Source organism: Canis lupus, chromosome 5 (genome assembly GCF_003254725.2).
Source record: "Canis lupus dingo isolate Sandy chromosome 5, ASM325472v2, whole genome shotgun sequence".
NCBI classification, from domain to species: Eukaryota; Metazoa; Chordata; class Mammalia; order Carnivora; family Canidae; genus Canis; species Canis lupus.
The window spans coordinates 43,609,395-43,632,005 of record NC_064247.1 but is presented as its reverse complement, the minus strand read 5'-3'; the positions used below and the strand labels follow the sequence as shown (position 1 = coordinate 43,632,005).

At 38.3% G+C, this 22,611-nt stretch overlaps 1 protein-coding gene across 4 annotated transcripts in view; it reads right to left on the bottom strand.

The window, feature by feature from the left end:
- The window catches only part of SLC35D1 (solute carrier family 35 member D1), a 62,339-nt gene that overhangs the window by 6,142 nt on the left and 33,586 nt on the right, over positions 1 to 22,611 (bottom strand). Inside the window, exons 9-12 of one of the 4 annotated variants that reach the window (XR_003128177.3) lie at positions 15,857 to 15,924; positions 14,641 to 14,719; positions 12,843 to 12,925; positions 785 to 2,031 (exon numbers count right to left, since the gene is read on the bottom strand). Coding sequence is in view for 2 of the 4 variants with exons in the window: in XM_025428062.3 (XP_025283847.1) it covers positions 12,843 to 12,925; positions 14,641 to 14,719; positions 15,857 to 15,924 (230 nt within the window). In the remaining 2 variants the exon portion in view is untranslated. Of the gene's footprint in view, positions 1 to 784; positions 2,032 to 12,841; positions 12,926 to 13,961; positions 14,144 to 14,640; positions 14,720 to 15,856; positions 15,925 to 22,611 lie in introns of those variants that run through there. The other 3 variants (XR_007410802.1, XM_025428062.3, XM_049110314.1) reach the window with 3 other exon arrangements.

Below are 22,611 nucleotides of genomic sequence, written 5' to 3'. Positions count from 1 at the left end.
GGCAACCTCGAACCCACAGAGGATACACATAGCCCCGTTGCACCAGTCACTAACTACAAATAAGCTGGGGGAGCTCACAGAGACTAGACTGTTTTGACGTGCTCTTTGGCTAAGCCTGACACCTGTGACTCTCTTGAGTCTCTAGTGGGCATTTTGGCCCAGACTCTGCTTTTAGACCTTCCTGTCCTGGATTTGGCCTTCCACCTTTTGCCTGACCACTCGATTCAGGAACTTGCTGCTTATTTGAAATTAGTTCTATTCTCCTCTAGGATTTGGGGTTCCCAGCTCCACACCAGCTGCAGCAGGGTAAGAGATGCCTAGCTCCTGCAAATAAGGAAGCAAAATCAGGCAGTCACAGCACTTAATCTTCAAATTGTGACCATTTACTAAAGTCTACTACGTCAAGCATTTAACATACATCTGCCATTGCAAGGTTCCTGCAAAGTACAATATCCCTTCATTTTGAAGACGAAGAAACTGAGTTCCAGAGTCACAACTTGCTCAGGGCCATAACATATCCTAATAATGGATCAGAATAAAATAAAATCCATGTCAATCTGATTTTCTCCACTGAAACAACTTCCTCCCTTATGGCCCCTGCTCCATTTGATGTTAGAGATATTGGTCCTTATTCTGTTCCAATCAGCCTATAAATCTCTAAGACCTTACTCTTACTTAGCTCTACAAAGTCCTTTGCACTGGCCTGACACTATATGGAAGTATGATAAGTAACTGCTGGGCCAATATCTGTGACGGTCCATTCAAACAAAGCAGCCTTACGAACCCAATCTTTGTGCCAGTTTCATATCCTTCATCTTCTCCTTCATCTGGTAGTTTTTTTCCCCCATTTCTTCTTTTTTTCTTTTTAGAGAACCTGATCTCTCAGACTTTTCTAGAAACTCTTCTGGTTTTCTAGTGCATCAAGTAGATGATTTCCCTGGTAACTGGGCCAGGATCCAAGGAAATGGCTTACTGGAGCCTTCCTGACTGGAAGCTAAAAATTCTTTGAGGTTCACATGTTCATGAGAATCCATTTCCCTTTGCCTCCAACCCCACCCCACCTCACAACCAAGCAGAAAGATTGCTCCTTCCTTTCTTTCATTCTGTCCCCTAGGTTCCTCCTCCCACAACAACCTTAAGCATAACAATGCTTTATTTTTCCTGACAAGACAATCTGATGTTTGTACTAAGCTGATTTCACCTGGATAGAAATAGTAGAGCAGTGTAGGATTGAAGAAGACAAAGAATACTCCAGAATTTCTTTCAGGCCTCATCCTTATGGTGATCCTACATCCTTAGCATAGTGAGTAATGAAAAAACATGGACTTTGTGGAGTTAGATCTTGGTTCAAAACCTGAATATACTGCTAGCTCTATGCCCCTTCGCAAATCTATTAATTTCTCTGAGATTCTATTTCTGTATTAATAAAATAATACTATCTATAAATGAGATAATGCATGAAGAACCTGATCCTGGCACATGGTAAACAATCAGGAAATATAAATTCCCTTCTCCACCCCTCCCCGTCAGCCCTGCTAAGCACAGACTAGAGGGGAGATGCACTGTTAGCAAAGGCAGGGTGGTATAGTACATAAACTTCACCTGATGCAAGAGGAGGGCACATTGTTGCCACAAGGTTGTTTGAACCAGGGCAAAACCAAACCACAGAGACTGCTGTTCTAAACTCTGGGGATTAAAGAGCACAGACTTTTCAAATTCTTACAAGTTCCAACATGAGGTAATAATAAAAGACTTTTCATTTCATCTTTATTCCTGACTTTAACATGATCAAATATTCACATTTTCAGAAATGGCCATTCCCAAATCATCTGAAGAGAAGAGAATCCATCAACAATGATCCTGTGTGCCAAGCAGTAGTAAGTTGATGCTTTGGAAAGGAATATAGGGCAGCCCCGGTGGCACAGCGGTTTAGCGCCACCTGCAGCCTAGGGCATGATCCTGGAGACCCTGGATCGAGTCCCACGTCAGGCTCTCTGCATGGAGCCTGCTTCTGTCTCTGCCTCTGTGTCTCTATGAATGAATGAATGAATGAATGAATGAATGAATGAATGAATGAATGAATGAATAAATAAATAAATAAATAAATAATCTTTAAAAAAAAAAAAAAAGGAAAGGAATATAAATTGCATCCTGGCAGTTTTGGTAATGAGGGTAAGCTTTGAGGAGGGGAAGAGGAGGCTGGAGAAAACAAACGAAAAATCCCAGACTCAGGGTGGGGCAGTCTAAATGAATCCTGATACATCATTACCAAATGGTTTGGAATTAGGATCTTCTACAACTTCAAACCAAAAAAAAAATTCTCAATCTATTGGCTCCATAAATATTCACATTAAAGATGATGACTTCTGATACTCTGGATTTATTTACATATTTGACCATCCTAAATACTCATTTTTTTAAATCTCAAGCAATTTTCCACCTGCCTAATATTCAGATCACAGTGCTACCAACTATGAATTCACTGAACCCACTGTGACAGACAAAGCTGGGAGATAAATAGAAGAGAAAGATGAGGCTCCACTGAACCACAGACACGGTCTAGTTAGAATACTGCAAGACTGGCTGGAAAGGTGCTGATTGGTGCCACTTCATCTGCTCTGACTTCTCATCTTCCCAAACCATGCAGACATAATCTACATGTCCTAGACCTGTACATATTTACCAGCGTCAGACAATTAGCTATCTGTTCTACAAATATATGCTAGAAATGCCTTCCATATAGCGACTCCATGGTCAGGGAGCAAGAGCCTTAAGGTCCAGTCTATCTCCATCTCAACCTTGCATCTGACACATCTGCTCATCTAGCCGGGCAGCTCTGCCTTTCAGATTAGACTCTGTCTTCTGTGTATTCCACCTGTACAATATGTCAACGTATACCAAACCTATGACCCAGGGTAGTTTGACTTTTACTGCTATTTCCTAAAATACAGTAATTCCTCCCAAATAATTGCAATGGGACCTCTGGCTACATTCTTCCAATACCCCATCTTAACTCCCCATATAGCCCACTGGGAAGCCTTCTCTCCTCTTTCTCACCAGCCAAATAAAGCAGAGCCATGTTGCCTCTGTATATATCACCTTCCAGAGCTTTCCAATCTAAACAGAGAGAAGCACAGAGGTGTTATGGGGTTGACTGTTGATGCTGACATTCACAAAGGTCTATGATGGTGGACAAGTTACTTAATCTCTCAGAGCCTCAGCTCTGTGAAATAAGCCCATCTGTGAAATGGCAATTAGAATACCACTCTTTGAGGACTGAAAGGAGAATTAAATTATGTAATTTATATAAGAGGCTATATAAAACTATATAATTTTATAATTTAAATTCTATACTTCATTATATAATAGGGCAATAGACCATTTCAAAAGGTTAGCATACAGTAGACATCCAATAGGGATAACAGTCAAAACGCCAAAGCACACCAGGAGCTAATATTGCTAAAAAGCAAACAGAAGAAACAGGTTTTGCCAATTGCTGCTCTTCCTCCTCTTCATGGCTGTACATCCACTCACCCAGAAAAATCAAGGAGTCCTAGGTATAGTAAGTCCTTTGTCTTTGGTCATCCCAAAGAGGCCTTAATTGTACTCAGTGAGCAAGCCTTGACCTAACCTCTATGATCCGCAGTTTAGCAGTAACCCTCATAGCATCTTCCAAGTTGGGTATTTCTCCTTCCTGTGTTATGAGATACTCGAGGTGCCTCACGCTCAAGGCCAGCCTACTTCTCCAGCACTACTCTTGTGGAATCCCTTACTCCAGCCATCCCAGAGTACCTGCTGCCGATCCTCCCAGTCTCCCATCCAACACCTGCACTGGCTCTGTGCTTTTGCCCATGCAGAATTCAATGGAATACCTTTTTCCCTTCTATTTCCACCTCAAATCCTACCTACTGCTCAAGAACTCATATAAGTAGCCTTTCCTTTATGCAGTTTCCCAAGCAGACAACCCCTGCCTTATGACACGTTCCAGTCTGGACAGCTACTTTGTGACACTCTTGTGATGACAGCTGTGGAAAGCTCTCAAGAGAATGTAGAGAAGTGCCTCATCATTGCTGCTGTTAAGACCATATAAATGCCTAATGTTATAATAAATGCTTTATGATTCCTACATGAATGAAAGCCATTACTGTTAACTTCATCATTTTATACTTTCCCTCCTCCTTCTGCCTAAGTGTCAACACAGTGGGCAAAGTAATCCCGTTAAAGCTAAATCAGATCATGTCACTCCTTTATACAAAATCCTCCAACATCTTCCCCGCTCTTAAATGTAGCCCCCACTCTGTTACTCCACCCCATTACCTGCACAGCCCCATCTCATAACATCCCACCAACCTGGCCTCACTTGTTCCCTGAACACACCTAGGCACACCCCCACTTCAGGCTCTTTTCACTTGCTCTTCCTTCAAGAAACTGATGTGGCTCATTCCCTCCATTTTTTAGGTATTTACACAAAATGTAATCTTCTCAGTAAATGTCCCTACCCCCTAAAATACTTATTCCCCTTCCTTGCTTTATTTTTCTCCATACTATTTATCATCACAGCTAACATTCACCAGCAAATATTTCACTCATTTATCTTCATTCATTTTTCTGTCTCCTCTACTAGAAGGAGAACTCCATGAAAGGCAAGGATCATGATCAGTTTTTTTTTTTTTTTTCATGATCATTTTTGATAGCAGCTCTATTCCCATTGCCTAAAACAATGTTTGCCAGGTATTAACCATACTCCCCAGCTTAATTACAAATCCCCTGAAAATAAAAATTAGTCTCTGGCTTTGCATACACTAAGTCATCACTTTCACTAACATATGCACAGAATGGGTTCAATTATTCTGATTCTTACTTTGCCTACCAAAGGAGATAGGAGAATAAAGACAAATGAGTGGTAAAAAAGGAGGTAAACAAGGTGGCTCTGGGAATGTTCAAAACAAAGAGGGGCCACTTAATCTCTTATCCCATGTGCCCTTGCATGGCTAAATCAAGGGGCAGATTTTTCTAGTCAGATCAGGGTTAGATCACAGTTCCACTTCTCACTAGGGCAGCTATGTGCCGTTGGACAAATTACTTTACCTGACTCTCAACTTCAGTGTCATGTGAACTGGAGATGACTAAACGAGCCGGCACTGTAAAGGTGATGTCATGCACATCGTACTCAACAACTTTAACTCCCTATCTGTTGCCTTTCCACCATGTATTTATGTCCCCTCTACACTAGGGTAAGTGTGGTCTGTGCACATACTTTAAAAATAGAAGTACCTTTGTCAAAGATCTGTCTGTCTGGCCAGGATGAGAACCATTCCATCTGCCCAGGAGTTTTAGGAATTCGCCCAGGAGTAAATTTAGAAAAATAAATAAATAAATAAAAGGCTCCCAAATCCTGTAGTGATGTTTTTGGAACTCATGGGCCGTGACAAGGATATTTTTTGCTTTATTATTATTAACTGATATGAATCAGGCAAATGTTCTAAGATCAGAATTCTGGAGAGGCCCAGATAAGTTTGTTATTATTGTTGCTGTTGTTTTTAAACACTCTGCACTAGAAAAAGGTTACTGAAAAACAAAATCATATAAGCCTTAAAACTTGTTTTCTGCCCACCCTTACTGTTTAATGTTAGTTTTTTGGAAGAGGGGATTTTCTTAGCTATTCAGAAAGAGGTTTTTTGTTTATGTGTTTGTTTTGCTTTCTTGATATCTTTGATACTGTTCCGTCAACTTGGGGCTGAGTCCAAACTATCTTCAGCACATCCATCATTGGCTATACTCCTTTTTCTTTGCCTCTTTCTCTGCCTCTTAAAAAACCTTAAAATGTGGTTAGATGCCTCCTATCAGAACTAAAAGGATAATATATTTTATGGTTCCTTCCACACCTGCAGGAAATTCCTTCCAATGTCTTAAGTCTCCCGCAAAATAACTAGACCTACTGAGCACATGGCAGTTTCCACAGGACTCCCACAGGATGAGTCAGAGAAGTTTAGTGGCAAAATTAGGACAGACAACTCTCAAGTTCAGAAACTGAGAGCAAGAAAACAGGCTGCGAAAGGTGAATTACAAATAGCTTGAGGCAGTCCTGTAACAGAACACAGTTTTTGCTATATTCCATTTCACTGCTCTTCTGTCAGGAATTATGATATAACCAGCAGCTAGCCAACCTCCCTAGATTCTATTCGAAAGTCTAAGTTACTCTAGTGACACTGATACCAGTTATATAACTCTATAAATAGCCTAGTGGATATTACATCAGCAGCAGCTAACTGGTAATTCAAAATATGTCCTTCTCGCTCTCCAAATCAGAGAATCACTCAGCCAAGGAAAAGCATATGTCCTTCAGGAGAAGTCTGGAACCAGAATAGAGTCTACCAGGATGGAATTATGCAGGAGGAAAAGCAGTCTGAAAATCAGAAGCAACTTACGTTTTCTAAGGAAATAGGCAAAGAAGTCCAAAATGAGGGAATAGATTCAGGTGCTGAACAGAGGTAGTTAGACAAAAGGCCTCAGGAACCAACTTTGAAGCTATTCTGAGCTGCACCATGTCCCATCTCAGAGACTGTGTAGACCCTTGTGTGCCTCAGAACAGAAGCTACAGTAAAATGAGTTTTGTGATACTAAAGGAGGCTGACTTAAGAATATGTAACCAGTATGATGTCATGTCATGAAGGGAGATGAAAATAAAATTAATCCATTCATCTATCCACTACTTACCAGACTGTGGTTAAGAATAAAGACTTGGAAGGCAAATCATGAATTGAATACTTATCAGCTGGCTATGATGGGGCAAGTTTTTTTAAGGATCTCTGGGAAATGGAATATTCCACAGCATCTATTTCACAGGGCTGCTACAGAGATTAAGTATAATACTCAGGACAATGCCCAGTACAAGTAACACATAAAAAATATTGGCTAACAATTTGTTATTATTACTAGTTGAATGCTTATTATGGGCCAGACGCTGATAAATATTGGCACAACTGTAAATAAGACAAGTGATTTCTGCCCTCAAATAGCCAACAATCTAAAATGGCAAATGGAGACATATTCAGTACTAGGCTACATCGTAGTTACTCAGTCATTTGCTGAATGATAATGCATTAAGGAAGGAGAACTTGGGACTCTGAAATACAACCTGTCTGGGTTAAAATCCTTGTGACATGAGTTACTAATCGTGTGACCTTGGTAGACCTAAAGGGGAATGCACCATGTCTCTCTAGAACATAATGCCTAGCATACAGACACATGCTTCAGAATGCACTCAGCTTACTTGACTTTTTCTAGGCTCAGCCTCCTCATTTATAAAATAGTGACATTAAAAAACAAAAGAGTATTATAAAGAACTAGGCAAGGAAAAAAAAAAAAACTAGGCAAGGTACTGGAACAACTGGATATCTATACTGAACACACACACACCAAAAAGAATTTTTCATTCCAATCTTATACAATATATAAAAATTAATCCCACAATGGGCTATATACCTAATTGTAGAATAAAACTGTAAAACTGGAAGAACACATCAGAGAAAATCTTTGTAACCTTGGGCTAGGTAAAGATTTCTTAGATACCTAACACTGAAAGCAGAGCTCACAGAAGAAAAACTGATAAAGTAGCCTTAAAAATTGTGCTCTTCAAAAAAGAGTATTAAGAAAATGAAAAGACAAGCCAAAGACTGGGAAATAATACTTGTAAGTCACATATCTGACAAAGGATTTGTATCCACAATAAATAAAGAACTCTTAAAACTTTAGAAAACGAAATAAAATTAAAAAAAAAAAAAAAGGGCGCCTGGCTGGGTCAGTCAGTAGAGCATACACTTCTTGATCGTGGAGTTGCAAGTTTGAGCCCCATATTGGGTGCAGCAATTACTTAAAAATAAAATCTTAAAAAAAAAAACAAAAACCCAATTTTTAAAAAATGGGCAAAATATTTGAAAAGTCATTTTACCAAAGAATATATACAGATGGCATATAAGCATGAATCATTACAGAAAGTAAAAACACAATGAGCGGCACCTGGGTGGCTCAGTTAAGCATCCAACTCTTGGTTTCGGCTCAGGTCATGATCTCAGGGTCCTGAGATCAAGCCCCACACTGGGCTCCACGCTGAGTGCACAGTCGGCTTACGTTTTTCTCTTTCTCTCTCCCTCTATCCTTCACCCCCCACCACTCTCTCTCTTTCTCAAATAAATAAATCTTTAAAACAAAACAAAACAATGAGATACCACTACAGACCTATTAAAATGTCCAGAATTTAAAAAACAAAAACAAACTGACAATACCAAGGGCTGGGATGTGGAGCAACCATTATAAAGCATCATATGTGGCTGAGGGATATGCAAAATGGTACAGACATTTTTGAAAATAGTTTGGCAATATCTTATGAAGTTAAACATACACTTACCAGACAACTCAGGAATTCCACTCCTAGGTATTTACCCAAGTGAAATGAAAATTTATGTTCACAAACTTTTAAGCAAGTGTTATAACAGCTAAATCAAAAGAGCTAAAAACTGGAAGCTACCCAAACATCTTTCAGTTGGTGAATGGATAAACAAACTGTGATATATCCCTAACAGAATATACTCTGCAATAAAAAGTTACAATCTACTGATACATACAACAACACAGAATCTCAGAATGCAACAAGGAATCTCAAATGCAGTATGTTAAATAGCGAAAGAAGTCAGACCAAAAGCTACCACTTTATGACATTCTAGACACTACAGGAAAAGAAAACGGATCTCTATTGGGTTGAGCAGAGAGGGAGAGGTTCAATGCAAAGGGACATGGGAAGATTTTAGAGATAATACAACTGTTTCATATCTTGAACGTGGTAGTGGTAGTTACATGACTGTATGCATTTGTTAAAACTCACAGAACACTAAAGGGGTGAATTTGACTGTATTTAAATCATCTATTCATTTTTTTAAATGGAAGGAAAAAAAGAATCACAGATGAAGATGAGTCCCAGAGATTCTAGGAATTCTAGCCTGGGAAGTTATGAGGATGATGTCATTATCTGGAAAGGCTACATTACTTAGGCCAAAGACACAGGCCAAGTCCACCAACTGATGGAAATATAGAAGCAGGCTTGTTGCCTTTTTGGGCTTGGGTGGTGAGCACTCAGTAAGTGGCTACTGGGAAAAGGCATTTAGAAGAGTTGAAGACAGCCAGGCTCTCAACAGAGCCCTACTGGGGAAAAAAAAAAAAATCCTCCTAAATCACAGAATCAATTTGGATGAAGCCTGAGTAAGCTACCAGTGCAAACCTCCTGCTTCTTGCACTTGAATCACAATAGAGACAAGGCTATTTAAACTTTTCCTTTTTCTTTTTTTTTTTTTTTAAAGATTTTATTTACTTATTCATGAATGACAGATAGAGAGAGAGAGAGAGAGAGAGAGAGAGGCAGACACAGGCAGAGGGAGAAGCAGGCTCCATGCAGGGAACCGGACTTGGGACTCAATCCCAGATCTCCAGGATCACACCCTGGGCTGCAGGCGGCGCTAAACCGCTTGAGCCACCGGGGCTGCCCTATTCAAACTTTTCTTAAAACAACAAAGAAACTAGGCAGGGTAGAGGTAAGCTAGATGTATCTGGGTCTAATCATAGAATCTTTTTTTTAAGTCGGTTCCACACCACAGTGGGGCCTAAAACTGGGCCCAAACTCCTGACCCTGACATCAAGACCTCAGCTGAAATCAAGAGTCAGATGTTTGACTGACTGAGCCACCCAGGCACCCCTAATTATAGAATTTTTAAGAATATGATTTAATTAGTGATTTCCTTCTAAGTGCAAAGGTGTACTGACACCATTTCCAATTCAAGTGAAATATGACAGCCACTTTAAGTTTGGTTTTTACATTAAAAAAAAAAAAGTAGGGGGATCCCTTGGTGGTGCAGCGGTTTGGCACCTGCCTTTGGCCCAGGGCGCGATCCTGGAGACCCAGGATCGAATCCCACGTCGGGCTCCTGTTGCATGGAGCCTGCTTCTCCCTCTGCCTGTGTCTCTGCCTCTCTCTCTCTCTGTGTGACTATCATAAATAAATAAATAATTAAAAAAAAAAAAAGTAACATTCACAACCTGTGAGTTTGCTTACCAACTAGTGGAAGTAGTAAAAAAATATAAATAATAAAACCGTAATTTTCCTTCTAAAGAGAAAAAGTGAAAAAAATTAGATAACATATACTTTCCTCTACAAAAGCTGAAAAGCACACTGTAATGGAAATAGTATTCAAACAAAAATTCACTGAATTTTAATCCCAACTCTGCAACTAACTTGGCTGGTTAAGTACATCAATCATTCTCCCTAGCCTTATAATAAAAGAGGTAAAGAGACAGGATATGTAACATTTATTACAATAAAATGTGAAAGCAATTAGAAATGATCAAAAATACTAACTAGGGATAAATACCAACGACAGTCATTATCATAATTATCACTATCCAGTAAACTTGTTAGCAAACTGAGACTGTTTAACCAGAACTAAAATGCACCATGAGACACAAAAAGAAATTCTACTGGAAGAATTTTCAAGATAATGGATTTGATATATGTTAGATTGACATATGGAGTAACATTCCAACATACTCAGATGCTTTAAAAATTCTGGGTTTTTTTACTTAAGATTTTATTTGTTTGAGAGAGAGAACATGAGTAGTGAGGGAGAGGGAGAAGCAGACTCCCCACTGAGCAGGGGGCTCGATCTCAAGGCCCTGAGATCATGACCTGAGCCAAAGGCTTAACCAATTGAGTTTCCTAGGCACCCCTAAAATTTTTTTTAAATAGCCTGTTATATGAAAAAAGATACCTAAGCTTTCTTATAAGAACTCTGTTATCTTACAAGAGATTTGAACTGCAGAGATCTGAAAATGCAAACAGAAGCTTTTACTTCATTTTGGCTGTAAGGTTATTTATTTGAAGGGAACAAAAAAGAAAATCAAGGCATCTTTGAGTCAGGTCTATATGGTGTCATATGATTCTTTAATCCAAATTTTTAGAAGTGAATGAAATGTAAGTCACATCCAAAGTCAAAACTATTCCATCAGGTTGCTCATTATATCCTAGCCCTTTCTCACAAACATTAATGAAAGAAACTGATACTTACTCAGCACAGTGAATTAGGTATTTTATAATAGATTACTTCATTCTAACAACTCTAAAGAGATACAGATATTTTCATTTCAACATGTAAGAAAACTGAAGCTCAGAAGAGATAAACAACTCACTCAAAGTCACACAGCAAGCATCAGAACTGCAACCAAACAAGGTCTGAGGCTGAACTACTCATCTTCAAGCTTCTATAATATGTGATCCTAGGTACATATGACACCCACTCCCCCCAACTCCTACCCCACAAATAACAAATGACTTTTCCTCTCAAAGACAAAGTATACTTGCAAAATTCAATGTCAGAGAAGGGACAACAATGAGTTATTAACCTATTACCAATATTAGTATTAAATTCTCATACTGATTCATAGAGACGGTAGAATAGGTATTATTACTTGTTTACATTTAAAGAAATAAGAGTCCAGAGAGGTTATATAATTTGCTGTAAGTTAAAAAAAATGGCACTCCCATATTCTAGAAGATTCTTTTTAGTCTCCAAAGTGCTTTTTCAGCAATCCATAGTGAATTCATCAAACACTTATGAAGCAGTAGCCTGATTCATTCTAGGAGCGAGCTTGGGAAATGAGTGAACAACACAGGCAGAGATCCCCATCCCCATCCCCATGGAACTTACATTCTAGCAGGAGAGACAGAAAACAGCAATAATATAAATAAGCAAATTATACAGTACATTAAAAGAGATTAAGAGCTCTGGAAAAGACAAATAGAAAAGCAGAGTAAGAGGGTTTGGGCAGTATCAGGAAGGGAAGAGCAGGCTGTAATTTTATTTCAGGTTGTCAGGGTAAACTTCCCTCAGCAGGTAAAATCTGAGCTAAAGCATAGAGGCATAAAGGAGTTAGCCATACAAATGGAGAAGACTAGGTGGTAATCTAGGCAAGAGACAAAGAGACATTGTTGGCTTAGATGATGACAAAGCAATGCAGAAGGTGAGAACTGACTCTTTTCTGGATCTATTCTGAAGGCAGAACCAACAGAATTTGCTAACGCACCAGACACTGGGTAGAAGACTGAAGAGCCCAGGATGACTCCGGGGTTTCTTAACTGAGAGGCTAGAAGGATAGCATCTGTAGCAACTGATATCTACAGGCTGTGAGTAGAGCACACTTTGGAGGAAATAAAAAAGTTCAGTTCTGGATATGTCAGCTAGAGAGGTCAAGTGGACTGTAAGATATAGAAGCTGGAGTTCAAGACAGAGGTCTGGCCCAAATACAAATTTGAGAATTTTTAAGAATACAGACAGTATTTAAAACTATGAAATTAATTCTGGAACTAAAAAGGATCTTTCATACAAGTCACTGTCATCACTGATAAAGTCTGGACTAAATGAATCCAGGGATATGTTCACGGTCAGACACATATAAAGCAATTCTAACAGAGCTGCTCTTCTTCAGCCCTGTATTTTCCTGAGAACCATGTACTGCCATCTAGCATAATAAGTAAAGACTATTCTTTGAAGGCTAATAAAGTAAAAGGGGTTTAACTTCCAGAAAAGATTTCCTAAATGCTGTGCATAAATATGGAACCATTTTATCCCCATTTCTTAAAAAGCATTATGTGAAGACATTAAATATACAATATATTGTAAGTGCTCAGTAATTGTTTAATAAATGAACAAATCTGCAATAAAATAGCCCCTTGCTGTGACACTATTTAAGTATCCAAATCCCACTTGTCAAAGTGGTTACAGTTAAATATTTTTACTTACCTGATATTTAAGCCAATGAAGTTTGTCCATGTGAAAATGTAATCTCCACCAAAGACCATTCCAATATAAGTTATTAATATATTCTACAAAGAAAAATGGCAATATGCTGTTACACAGGTCTGAGCTTTTTCAATATTCACATAAACTCACACACACAATGGCCCAAATACCTACCCCTAAAATACAAAATCAAATAGACAACAAAACCCACCAATCCGAAAACGAGTATACTAGGAAATAAGGAATAAGAAATGACATTAACCTCTTGCCAATCTATCCCTCCAAAAGCTAAACTGAGAATTGTCATCAGATTATCAACTTCCTGGGTCCTACGGTATGGGCTGACATTATAAATCTAAATAGAGAAACACCTGGGGTAGAAAACACTAATGCATGTTTCACAACCTTAGAAAAGAATGCTTTTTCCTCCCACTGAGGTAACTGCTGACTTGTGAGGGGAAAGTGAGGAAGACGACCTCACATGTAAGCATCTTTTCCTCTTTTTTAAAAAGAAAAGAGAGGATGGAAGGGAGTTTACCAACGTGAAAATTGTTTTTGGAGGCATCTTCTTTGGTATCTTAAAAAAAATACATGCATATAGGTTATTAAAATTAAACACTGACTTTCAGGCACGATCCTTTTTGGCAAAAAAAATGCTAACAACTGGCCTATCTCTCACATTCTTGCTGTTCTTTTTCTTAAGATGCAAGCCATTCACTGTGCTCTTGAAGCATTTACTTTACAAAACCAAAACAGAGCTGAGAGCTCACCTGAGGGGCTAAAACTATGTTAGCAAGCCTGGGCCTGAATATAGATTAACTGTCTTTAGCTTTCATGGGAATTCACACAACTACTTATAGCTTAATTTAGCATTCTATTTACACCAAACACTCCAATTCCATGACTTGAAGTCACAGACCTGAAACTTTAATCCAAATCTAGTTTCTAAAGTGAGGGCAGGTGTACACCACTCCACGGAGGTGTAAAGGGAAACAGCAGGGCAGTAAAAACTATTTTGCAATCCCTTCCCTCACTATTGACAAATGGGGAATCAGAAAGGAAGTCCCATAGCAAGCATTCTCTTTCCCAAAGGATTAAGGACCTACCTCTCTATCTTACCTTTTTTAGAAAGCAAGCCTACCCTGCTAATTCATTTGGAAATCAGGCATGCTGTGGCTTCTTGGATCTTAAGGCACCAGAAGCACAAAGTCAGATGAAAGAGGCCTTGGGCTTCAAGCCACAAACTTCAGCTTAATATTCAAGTCAACTTGGCTCTCCTGGCTGAAGACAAACGAGCCTCCCTCAAATAAAATGGATCAGGAGGAAATGACATCACTGGAAATGTCAGACACAGCTTTTAAAAGTGAGCCATTTAAGGTTTGCCTCATGCACTGGAAAACTCCCTTAATTAACTTCTGGCAGGCGTCCTTTCCCTACGACAGCCAGAACAACAACCAGAACGCAGTAAGGCAGAGAACAGAACAGTTTTCACTGGGGGTTAAAGGGACAGGCCTACTGCTACCAAGCTAGCCACCTACCCTGTGAAACAAGCCTACTTCCTCTACTGAGGTAACCCATTCTCCTTTTCCCAAATTCCCCAAAGCTGAGCTGCCTGAAAGTGGAGATTATGCCCTGAGTTCTTAAAGAGCATTGTAGAAACCATCACCACAATCTGTCAAACCAAGATAATCTGTGAGGAAAGAAGGATAATGGGGTTTAAAAAGCCACAGCAGGATTCAGAGTAACAATTTTCAAATACAGCAGGTACCCAAAAGATAACAGTATTTTTTCAACTCACTTTAATACAGCCAACTATTGTAGTTGTAAGAGCAGAATTATACTGTGTGCAGAGTACTGTGGCATACATCAAAATAAACCTGGAACAAAGAAGGAAGAGGTATAAGTGCCAGTTGCTTACTTTTGAGCAATCTTTAGCCAACAGAAACAGTGTTGAAATGCTAGCACACTGTAGTCACTATGAGCTTTCTCCACCTCACCCCTGCTTATACTGCAGCTTTAAATTTTTTAAATTTCATTAACGAGAAACACATGTCACTTATTGACCAAGTGTTCTCCCCAACTACCCTCACCAAAACCTTGAAACGACCATTCGTAATCACTGAGTACTACTCTTTTTAGACCCTATTACCACGAATTCACTTTACCCAGATAGAAAGCTGAGTGCACAGACCATGGCTCAAGTGTGCACCTCCAAGGAGGTCTATAGGACCTTGGAACAGGAAGCAAGAGAGATTCTTAAAGATGGAAAAAAAAAAAAAAAACAAATTAGCACTACTTTTAAGAGGGGATATAAGTTCACTTAACAACTAAGTGGCAGTAGTTGAAACAGACGGATTTACAATGAGGCTTCTGAGGCTGACTCGTACCAAGGCACCATGTTAATTTTATTTTGAAGCACTCATTCACTGTGTACCTACCCTGTGCCAGATCTAGTCATAAACACCAACCAAACTGACTGGCTGAGGAAAAAAATACCTTAGTATTTTAGGGAAATACAAGGGGAAGAGAAGAGACACATTAGCAGATACTCTCTTGCCTTCCACATATACTCTTCCAAGAGGAGGACAACCTGGTAGAGAGAGTCAGACAGCCCCAAATTCAGAGAGCCACTACTGCTGCCTGCAACTGTGCAAACTATGACAATTTACCTGAGTTCTGGGACTGCTTTCTCATAGGTAAAGAGGACAAAATATGTGTCAAATGGTCAATGTGGAAATGAAATAATGCATTTTAAAATATAATGGTGCTTATCACATAATACGTTATTGGGTGAACAATTTCTTGTCTCCATTCTTCTAAGTATGACTTTGGAATCAGTTTAGTAGCCCTTAGGGCACATTCCCAAAGGCTGTGAAACCACCTGAATCTGGAAGTTTCATTATCCTGTGCTGATACACTCAAGAGACAGAACAGGATACTGAGAAATGAAGCAAAAGGACCTAGAACAAATTTCTCTAGGAAAACTATCTGCTAACAAGGCAACAAAGGCTTACCCCATCACACAAGAGAGGGTGAACTGCAGAAGAAAGAGGGTGTCCGCCCAGCCTTCAAAATCCATTGCCTGTAATATACAAGAAAACATCTGATTTTAGAGCAAGCCCTCAAAATCAGCTGTCCTATTCTTTAATTAAAATCCTGTGTACTGGGGATCCCTGGGTGGCTCAGCGGTTTAGCAACTGCCTTCAGCCCAGGGTGTGATCCTGGAGTCCCAGGATCGAGTGCCACATCAGGCTCCCTCCATGGAGCCTGCTTCTCCCTCTGCCTGTGTCTCTGCCTCTCTCTATGTGTATCTCTCGTGAATAAATAAATAAAATCTTAAAAAAAAAAAATCCTGTGTACTTCCTCCCACCACACATATACATATATACATTTCCCTGCATCACTCACAGGGTAGAGAATGATATTTAAGAATTTGATATATATGGAGCTGAACCAAAAAAGCAGTTTCAGAAGGTTTTCTCCTTTCTAAAATATAATGTGAGGAAGATTTTGTACTTTTCCCTACTGATACAAAGAAACTGATACTTGCTTGAAGGCAGAAGTCATTTCTGCTTAATCCGAGCAGTTCTCCCAGATGGCTAGTATTAAAAGCTTTCTCAAACATTAAAACATACTTCTTCCCTATAACACATGAAAACTCAAGTACACCCTTAGTTACACAAGTTCAGTTGAGGTCTATCCAGGGAGAATTACTATTTTAAACCAGCTGATGGCAAAAGCGAGGTTTTGTTGCCATTTTGTTTTTTTAAGCCAAAAGCAAAGGAAGGAAGAGAAATGAAAGGGTGCATTGATCACCTCATCTCTCACCCAAGGGGGAGGGTTTCTCTCTCAAGTACATAATTTCTCGAGTATCAGTTTGGTAAGCAAATATGAGAAACATTCCACCTTTTATCTTTCTGCCAACCTATCCAGCTTCAATTCCTGCCACTTCAACATAAATCTCATGGCTCCTGGGCGCCAGCAATATGAAGCCCTTTACTATTTATAAAATATAACATGCAGTTTCACATCCACATGCCTTTGCTTGGAATGCCCTTCTCATCAACACTCTTCAGACTCCTGTTCACTGACGAGACAAAAACTCAAGCAGCCTCTGTGTGGGGCCTTCCCTGATAAGAACCCCGTCCTCTGTGCCTCAGCAGTACTTCTTTCTAAGACTCGGAACTGCAAATCTTTCTACACGGTGTCTACCACCAGTGAGCTTCCTGTAAGAAAGACTCACATCCACCTAAGTGAACTCCTAACAGTACTTGGCAAACAGTAGACATTTGTTTATGGTTCTTTCTTTGTTGAGGCATAATATGTAAAAACTAAAATTAATCACTTTAAATATGTATTTTAATGAGTCATGACAAATGTATATAGTCATGTAACTACCATTATTTCTTCCTTCATAATCTGTGTAACTTTTAGTCTCTCATTTTTACCTTATTGCATTGATGACATCCTCCAGTATAATGTCGAATAGAACATTATATGAGTGCAGCCATTCTCCCCATAATCTCAATCTTAGTGAAAAGGTATTCAGTTTTTACCATTAAGTATGTTAGCAATAGATTATTTTTTGATAGATGTCCTTTATTAGGTTGAGAAATTTTCCTTCTATTCCTAGTTTGCTGAGAATTTTAAACTCATGAATGACTGTCAAATTTTATCAAGTGCATTTTCTGCATCTTTTGACATGGTTCTTCTGTTTATTATTAATATCTTATTAACTCTTATTAATGTGGGGAATTGCACTGATGTTAAACTAACCTTAATTCCTGAGATAAACATAATGGTCATATAGGGCCCTTTTTACATATTGCTGGATTTTCTTTTTTAATATAATTTCCACTCCCTGCCCCTGAAATTTTTTGTCAACAATTAATTAGTACAGGGTATGCTGGCCTCATAAAAGTCAACTGTGAAGTATTCTCTCCTTTTCTACATTATTTTTTTTCCTTCCTTTTCTACATTCTGAAAGAATTTATGTAGAATTGGTATTATGTCTTCCCTGAACATTTTGCAGAATTATCCAGTAAAATGATCAAGACCCTGTAGTTTTCAAGATTTTTAACTAAAATTCAATTTTTAAAAATAAAGATAGAGCAAAACAGTCCAACTGATGAGGGCTAGTTTAAGTAGAGCTATTTAATTATTTAGTAGACTATGGCTACTCATGCTATTTCTTCTTGAGTAAGCTTTCGTAGTTTGTCTTTTTTAAGAATTTGTTCATTTCGTGGACATAGTTTTTCACTTTATGGCATAATGTTGTTCATAATATTCTGTTATCCTTTTAGTATATGCAAGCTCTGTAAATATTGCTCTTTCATTCCTTATATTGATAATTTGTGCATTCTCACTTTTTGTCCCAATCAATTGGCAATTGAGCAATTTTAGTGATCTTTTATTGACCTCCAAGTTTTAGGCTGATTTTTCTCTATTGCTTTTCTTTTTCTCTTTTTTGAAGATTTTATTTATTTTTCATGAGAGACATAGAGAGAGAGGCAGAGACATAGGCAGAGGGAGTAGCAGGCTCCCTGAGAGGAGCCCAGTGTGGACTTAATCCCAGGGCCCTGGGATCAAGACCTGAGCCAAAGGCAGATGCTCAACCACTGAGCCACCCAGGCACTCCTCTCTATTGCTTTTCTGTTTTTTATTTCATTAATTTCTGCTCTTACCTTCCATATGTTTTCTTTAGGTTTAACTTGCTCTTATTTCTTCTAGTTTCTTAAGGGGAAGGCTTACGCTGATTTAAGACCTTTGTTCTTTTCTAATATATGCATTTAATTAAATATGGATTTCCCTCTAAGCACTCCTTTAGCAGCATCCCCTAAATTTTGCTTGTTTTGATTTTTATTTAGTTCTAAATGTTTTCTAATTTTTTTCTTGATTTTTTTTCTTTGATCCATGTGTTATTTAGGGGTGTGTTTATTTCTAAATATTTGAAGTTTTCTCATTTATCCTCATGTTATGAATTTCTAGTTTAATTCTGTTCTGGTTAGGGAACATACTTTCTATGATTTCAATTATTTTCAACTATTAACACTTGTTTTATGGCCCAGACTACAGTTTATCTTGGTAAATGTCCTATGTGCACTTGAAAAGATTTATTCTGTTATTGTTGATTGGAGTATTCTATAAATGTCGATTAGGTCAAATTAGTTGACGGTGTTGTTCAAGTGTTCTATAGCCTTAATGGCTTTCAGTTTAGTTGTTTTATCAATTACTAAAAGAGGAATGTTAAAATCCCCAACTATAACTGCCAATTTCTGTTTTAACAGTTTTTGCTTCACATATTTTGAAGCTTTCCCATTAGGTACACATACACTCAGGACTGTTATGCTTATTTGATATATTAACTCTTTCCACATTATGAAATGTCCCTCTTTATGGTATAGTTTCCTTTGTGCTTAATATAACTTATAGTTTGTTGAGCTTCTTGTATGTGTGGCTTTAGTTTTCATCAAATTTAGGGGAAAAATCAGCCATTAATTCTTCAAAAATTTTTCCTACCCCTACCCCCCTTCTTCAGGACTATAATTACACATATATTAGACCTCTTGATACTATACTATACCCACATGTTATTAGTAATCTGTTCGTTTGTTTTCCAGTCTTTTTTCTTCCATGTGCTTCATCTTGGATAGTTTGGTTTTTTGTTTTTTTTTTTTAGATTTTATTTATTTATCCATGAGGGACTCAAAGAGAGAGGCAGAGACACAGGCAGAGGGAGAAGCAGGCTCCATGTAAGAAGTCCAATGTAGGACTCAATCCCAGAACTCCTGGATCACGCCCCAAACCGAAGGCAGATGTTCAACCGCTGAGCCCAGAGGTCCCACATCTTGGAAAGTTTCTTTTGCTATTTCTTTAATCCACTGATCTTTTCTTCTGCACTGCTTAGTCTGCTATTTAATACCTTCTGCTTTATTTTTCAATTCAGATTATTACATTTTTTATCCCTAAAAAGTTTCATTTGGGTCTTTTCATATCTTTCATTTCTCTTCTCATCCTCTCTCTCCACAATCCTTTACTACCTGTTGTCCAATGTCTGAAAAACATTTTCACATATGTTTGATATTCCAAAAGGTTAATGTAGGAAGGTAAATCTTGTCCCCGTTATTCCATCATGGCTAGAAGTAAAAGACCAAATTCAGTTACTGACTTGAATTATAAACCTATTTCAAATGATGCTTCCACTGGGAAGCTCTGCACAAAAATCCACATTCACATTAGGCTCTTTCCTGCCAAACTGTCCAGAACACTAAGTGCTACTTTGATCGCTGACACTGCATGTATGTTGAGTATTTGTGACTCTCTGTATCAGTATATACATGATTATCTATCCACAACTGTGAATGCCTTCAGGGTTTATCCTTGCAACCACAGTGCTTAACAAAGTGATAGCAAATAGAAGGTGTTCCATAACTCTTTGCTAGAAAATGAAGACTAAATGAAAGAAGTCATACAGAGTATTATGCTATGCTCTTTCATATCTGTAAACAAAACCTCCTCTCTGGTGAAAAACCATTAAAGCACAATAAAGCACAGGCCTAGAACTCAGGAGACCAGCCTCCATCAGTGAGACTATAAATTCCAAGAGAGCAAGAATTATGTCTTATGTCACTTCTGCATAGTTCCAAGTGTTCGGAAGTGTTGGGCACAAATAGCTGAGGTGAATTAAATATCCATGATCTCTGGCTTAGCATCATTTTCTACAGGCAGATGAGACAAGCTTTCTATTTTAATACACCCACATACCTACCTATACATGATACTAAATAGATTTCAAGTTTCATATTAAATCTATATCATTTTAAATTTTCTTAAAATGGTAAAAGTCATTTTATGGGCATACAACTCATTAGTTTTTGCCCTGAGTTTATTTTTTCTTTCTTTGAAGAGAAAACGTGTAAGCCAGCAAACCAGAAGGTGGGCACTAGAAGTATCTTTGGGAGGGTTACTGGCACCCTGCAAGAAAAGTCATTGTACCTTAAAAAGCAGCATGCCAGGATCAGAAGGCCAGTACCTTGTACGAGCTTAACACTTCTTCATTATGCCAGCCTTAGCTTCTGTAACGAAGGTTAAACTGGGTGCACGTTAAGGTTTCTTCCAACTCTAATACGAGTGTTAAGTCAGCTTTAAAAGGTGAGACCTTACTTCACTCAAATTGAAACACATAAAAGAAATCTCAGGCCTAAGAACTTACCTCAACCCTAAATTATCCCCCTTTCTTAGATAACCTAGTCTTTATAAATAAAGCTGAAGTGATGGACCATAAGGATTCTCTGAACCTTAGTTTCTACATACATAGTAAGAGGAATAATAAAGCCTATCTTGTAGGGTTGCCCTAAATTATCCCCCTTTCTTAGATAACCTAGTCTTTATAAATAAAGCTGAAGTGATGGACCATAAGGATTCTCTGAACCTTAGTTTCTACATACATAGTAAGAGGAATAATAAAGCCTATCTTGTAGGGTTGTTATCAGAATTAAAGACAATATGGAAACAATGCTTGACATGAAGGAGGTCCATCCAGTTCAATAAGTGATGTCAGTTATTATGTGTAACGTTACTTTTTTTTTTTTTTTTTTTAACCAGTGACCTAGGAGTGGAAAGAAATCAGTTATTTGGCAATGGCCTCAATAAACTTCTTTATGCCTGAGATCCTTCCTTTCCTTAGTTGTAAATATCTCCTCTGCTGTCACTGTACATTTTGACATCTAAGTCCCCAGTCATGCGCTAGGCCCCACAATTGGCCTGAGGGCACTAAACTGAAGACAGTTTAGTCAGATTTGCTATTAAATGAAGGAACTAACTTTGGCAATAAACAAGTTCTACCTTAAATTTGTGGAATGCTTTATGGTTTGCAAAATGCTTCTGTATATTATGCTGTTTGATCTCCATGACCATTCTGTGAGGTAGACAGGCCAAGCCTTATTATCCTCAAAAGACAGTAAGTGACTTACTTTAGGTAACACAGCTAATACAAGGTAGCCTTGAGTCTATCTATATACTTCAAGCTTAAGGTTCTCTGAGCATTAAATTATATTTAGAAAAATGCCCAACTATATACTGCACCATCTCCTCTGGGAACATAATAATTGTATCTATAGAATATCAAAATAAATCTCATGAACATGATTTCATTTACATAAAATTCAAAAATAGAAAAACAATTTTCGTGGGATTGTTTTCCTTCCCTAAATACTAGGCCTATTTCTGGAGAAAGCCAGTATGGCACACACAAGCAGCCTATTGCATTCCTCTGCTTTGCCACAGGAATGGATCCTTGGCTGCAAGAGAACAAGCAGCAGCCATCTGAAAGTATAGCCATAGACTAAATTTGACCCAAACAGTACTACAACACATGGAGTCTACTCTCCCTATCATAAAGATGATATAAAAAAATAAAGCTGCTACTTATTAAGAACCTATTTTGTCCCAGGCTCGGAAATGTTAAGTAATTTCCCCAAAAGTATCTGGCTACTAAGTGCCTGCTCAGCTACATAACCTAAGTACTGGGAAAACCAAAGGCAAGGTAATATGTTCTGAATTTTTTCTCCTAGATAGCTTCACATGGTTATTGTTGTTGGATCACTGAGTCAAAAATTGGGGGTTTGATTCTAAATCAGCCATTAACTTTCTGTGAGTCCATCATAAGTTCACTTAACCTCTCAAAGCCTCTATCTACATTACAAATAGAGACAACAATCTGCTACAACTGCCTTTGTGAGAGAATGAAATGCAGGCACTTTATACAAAA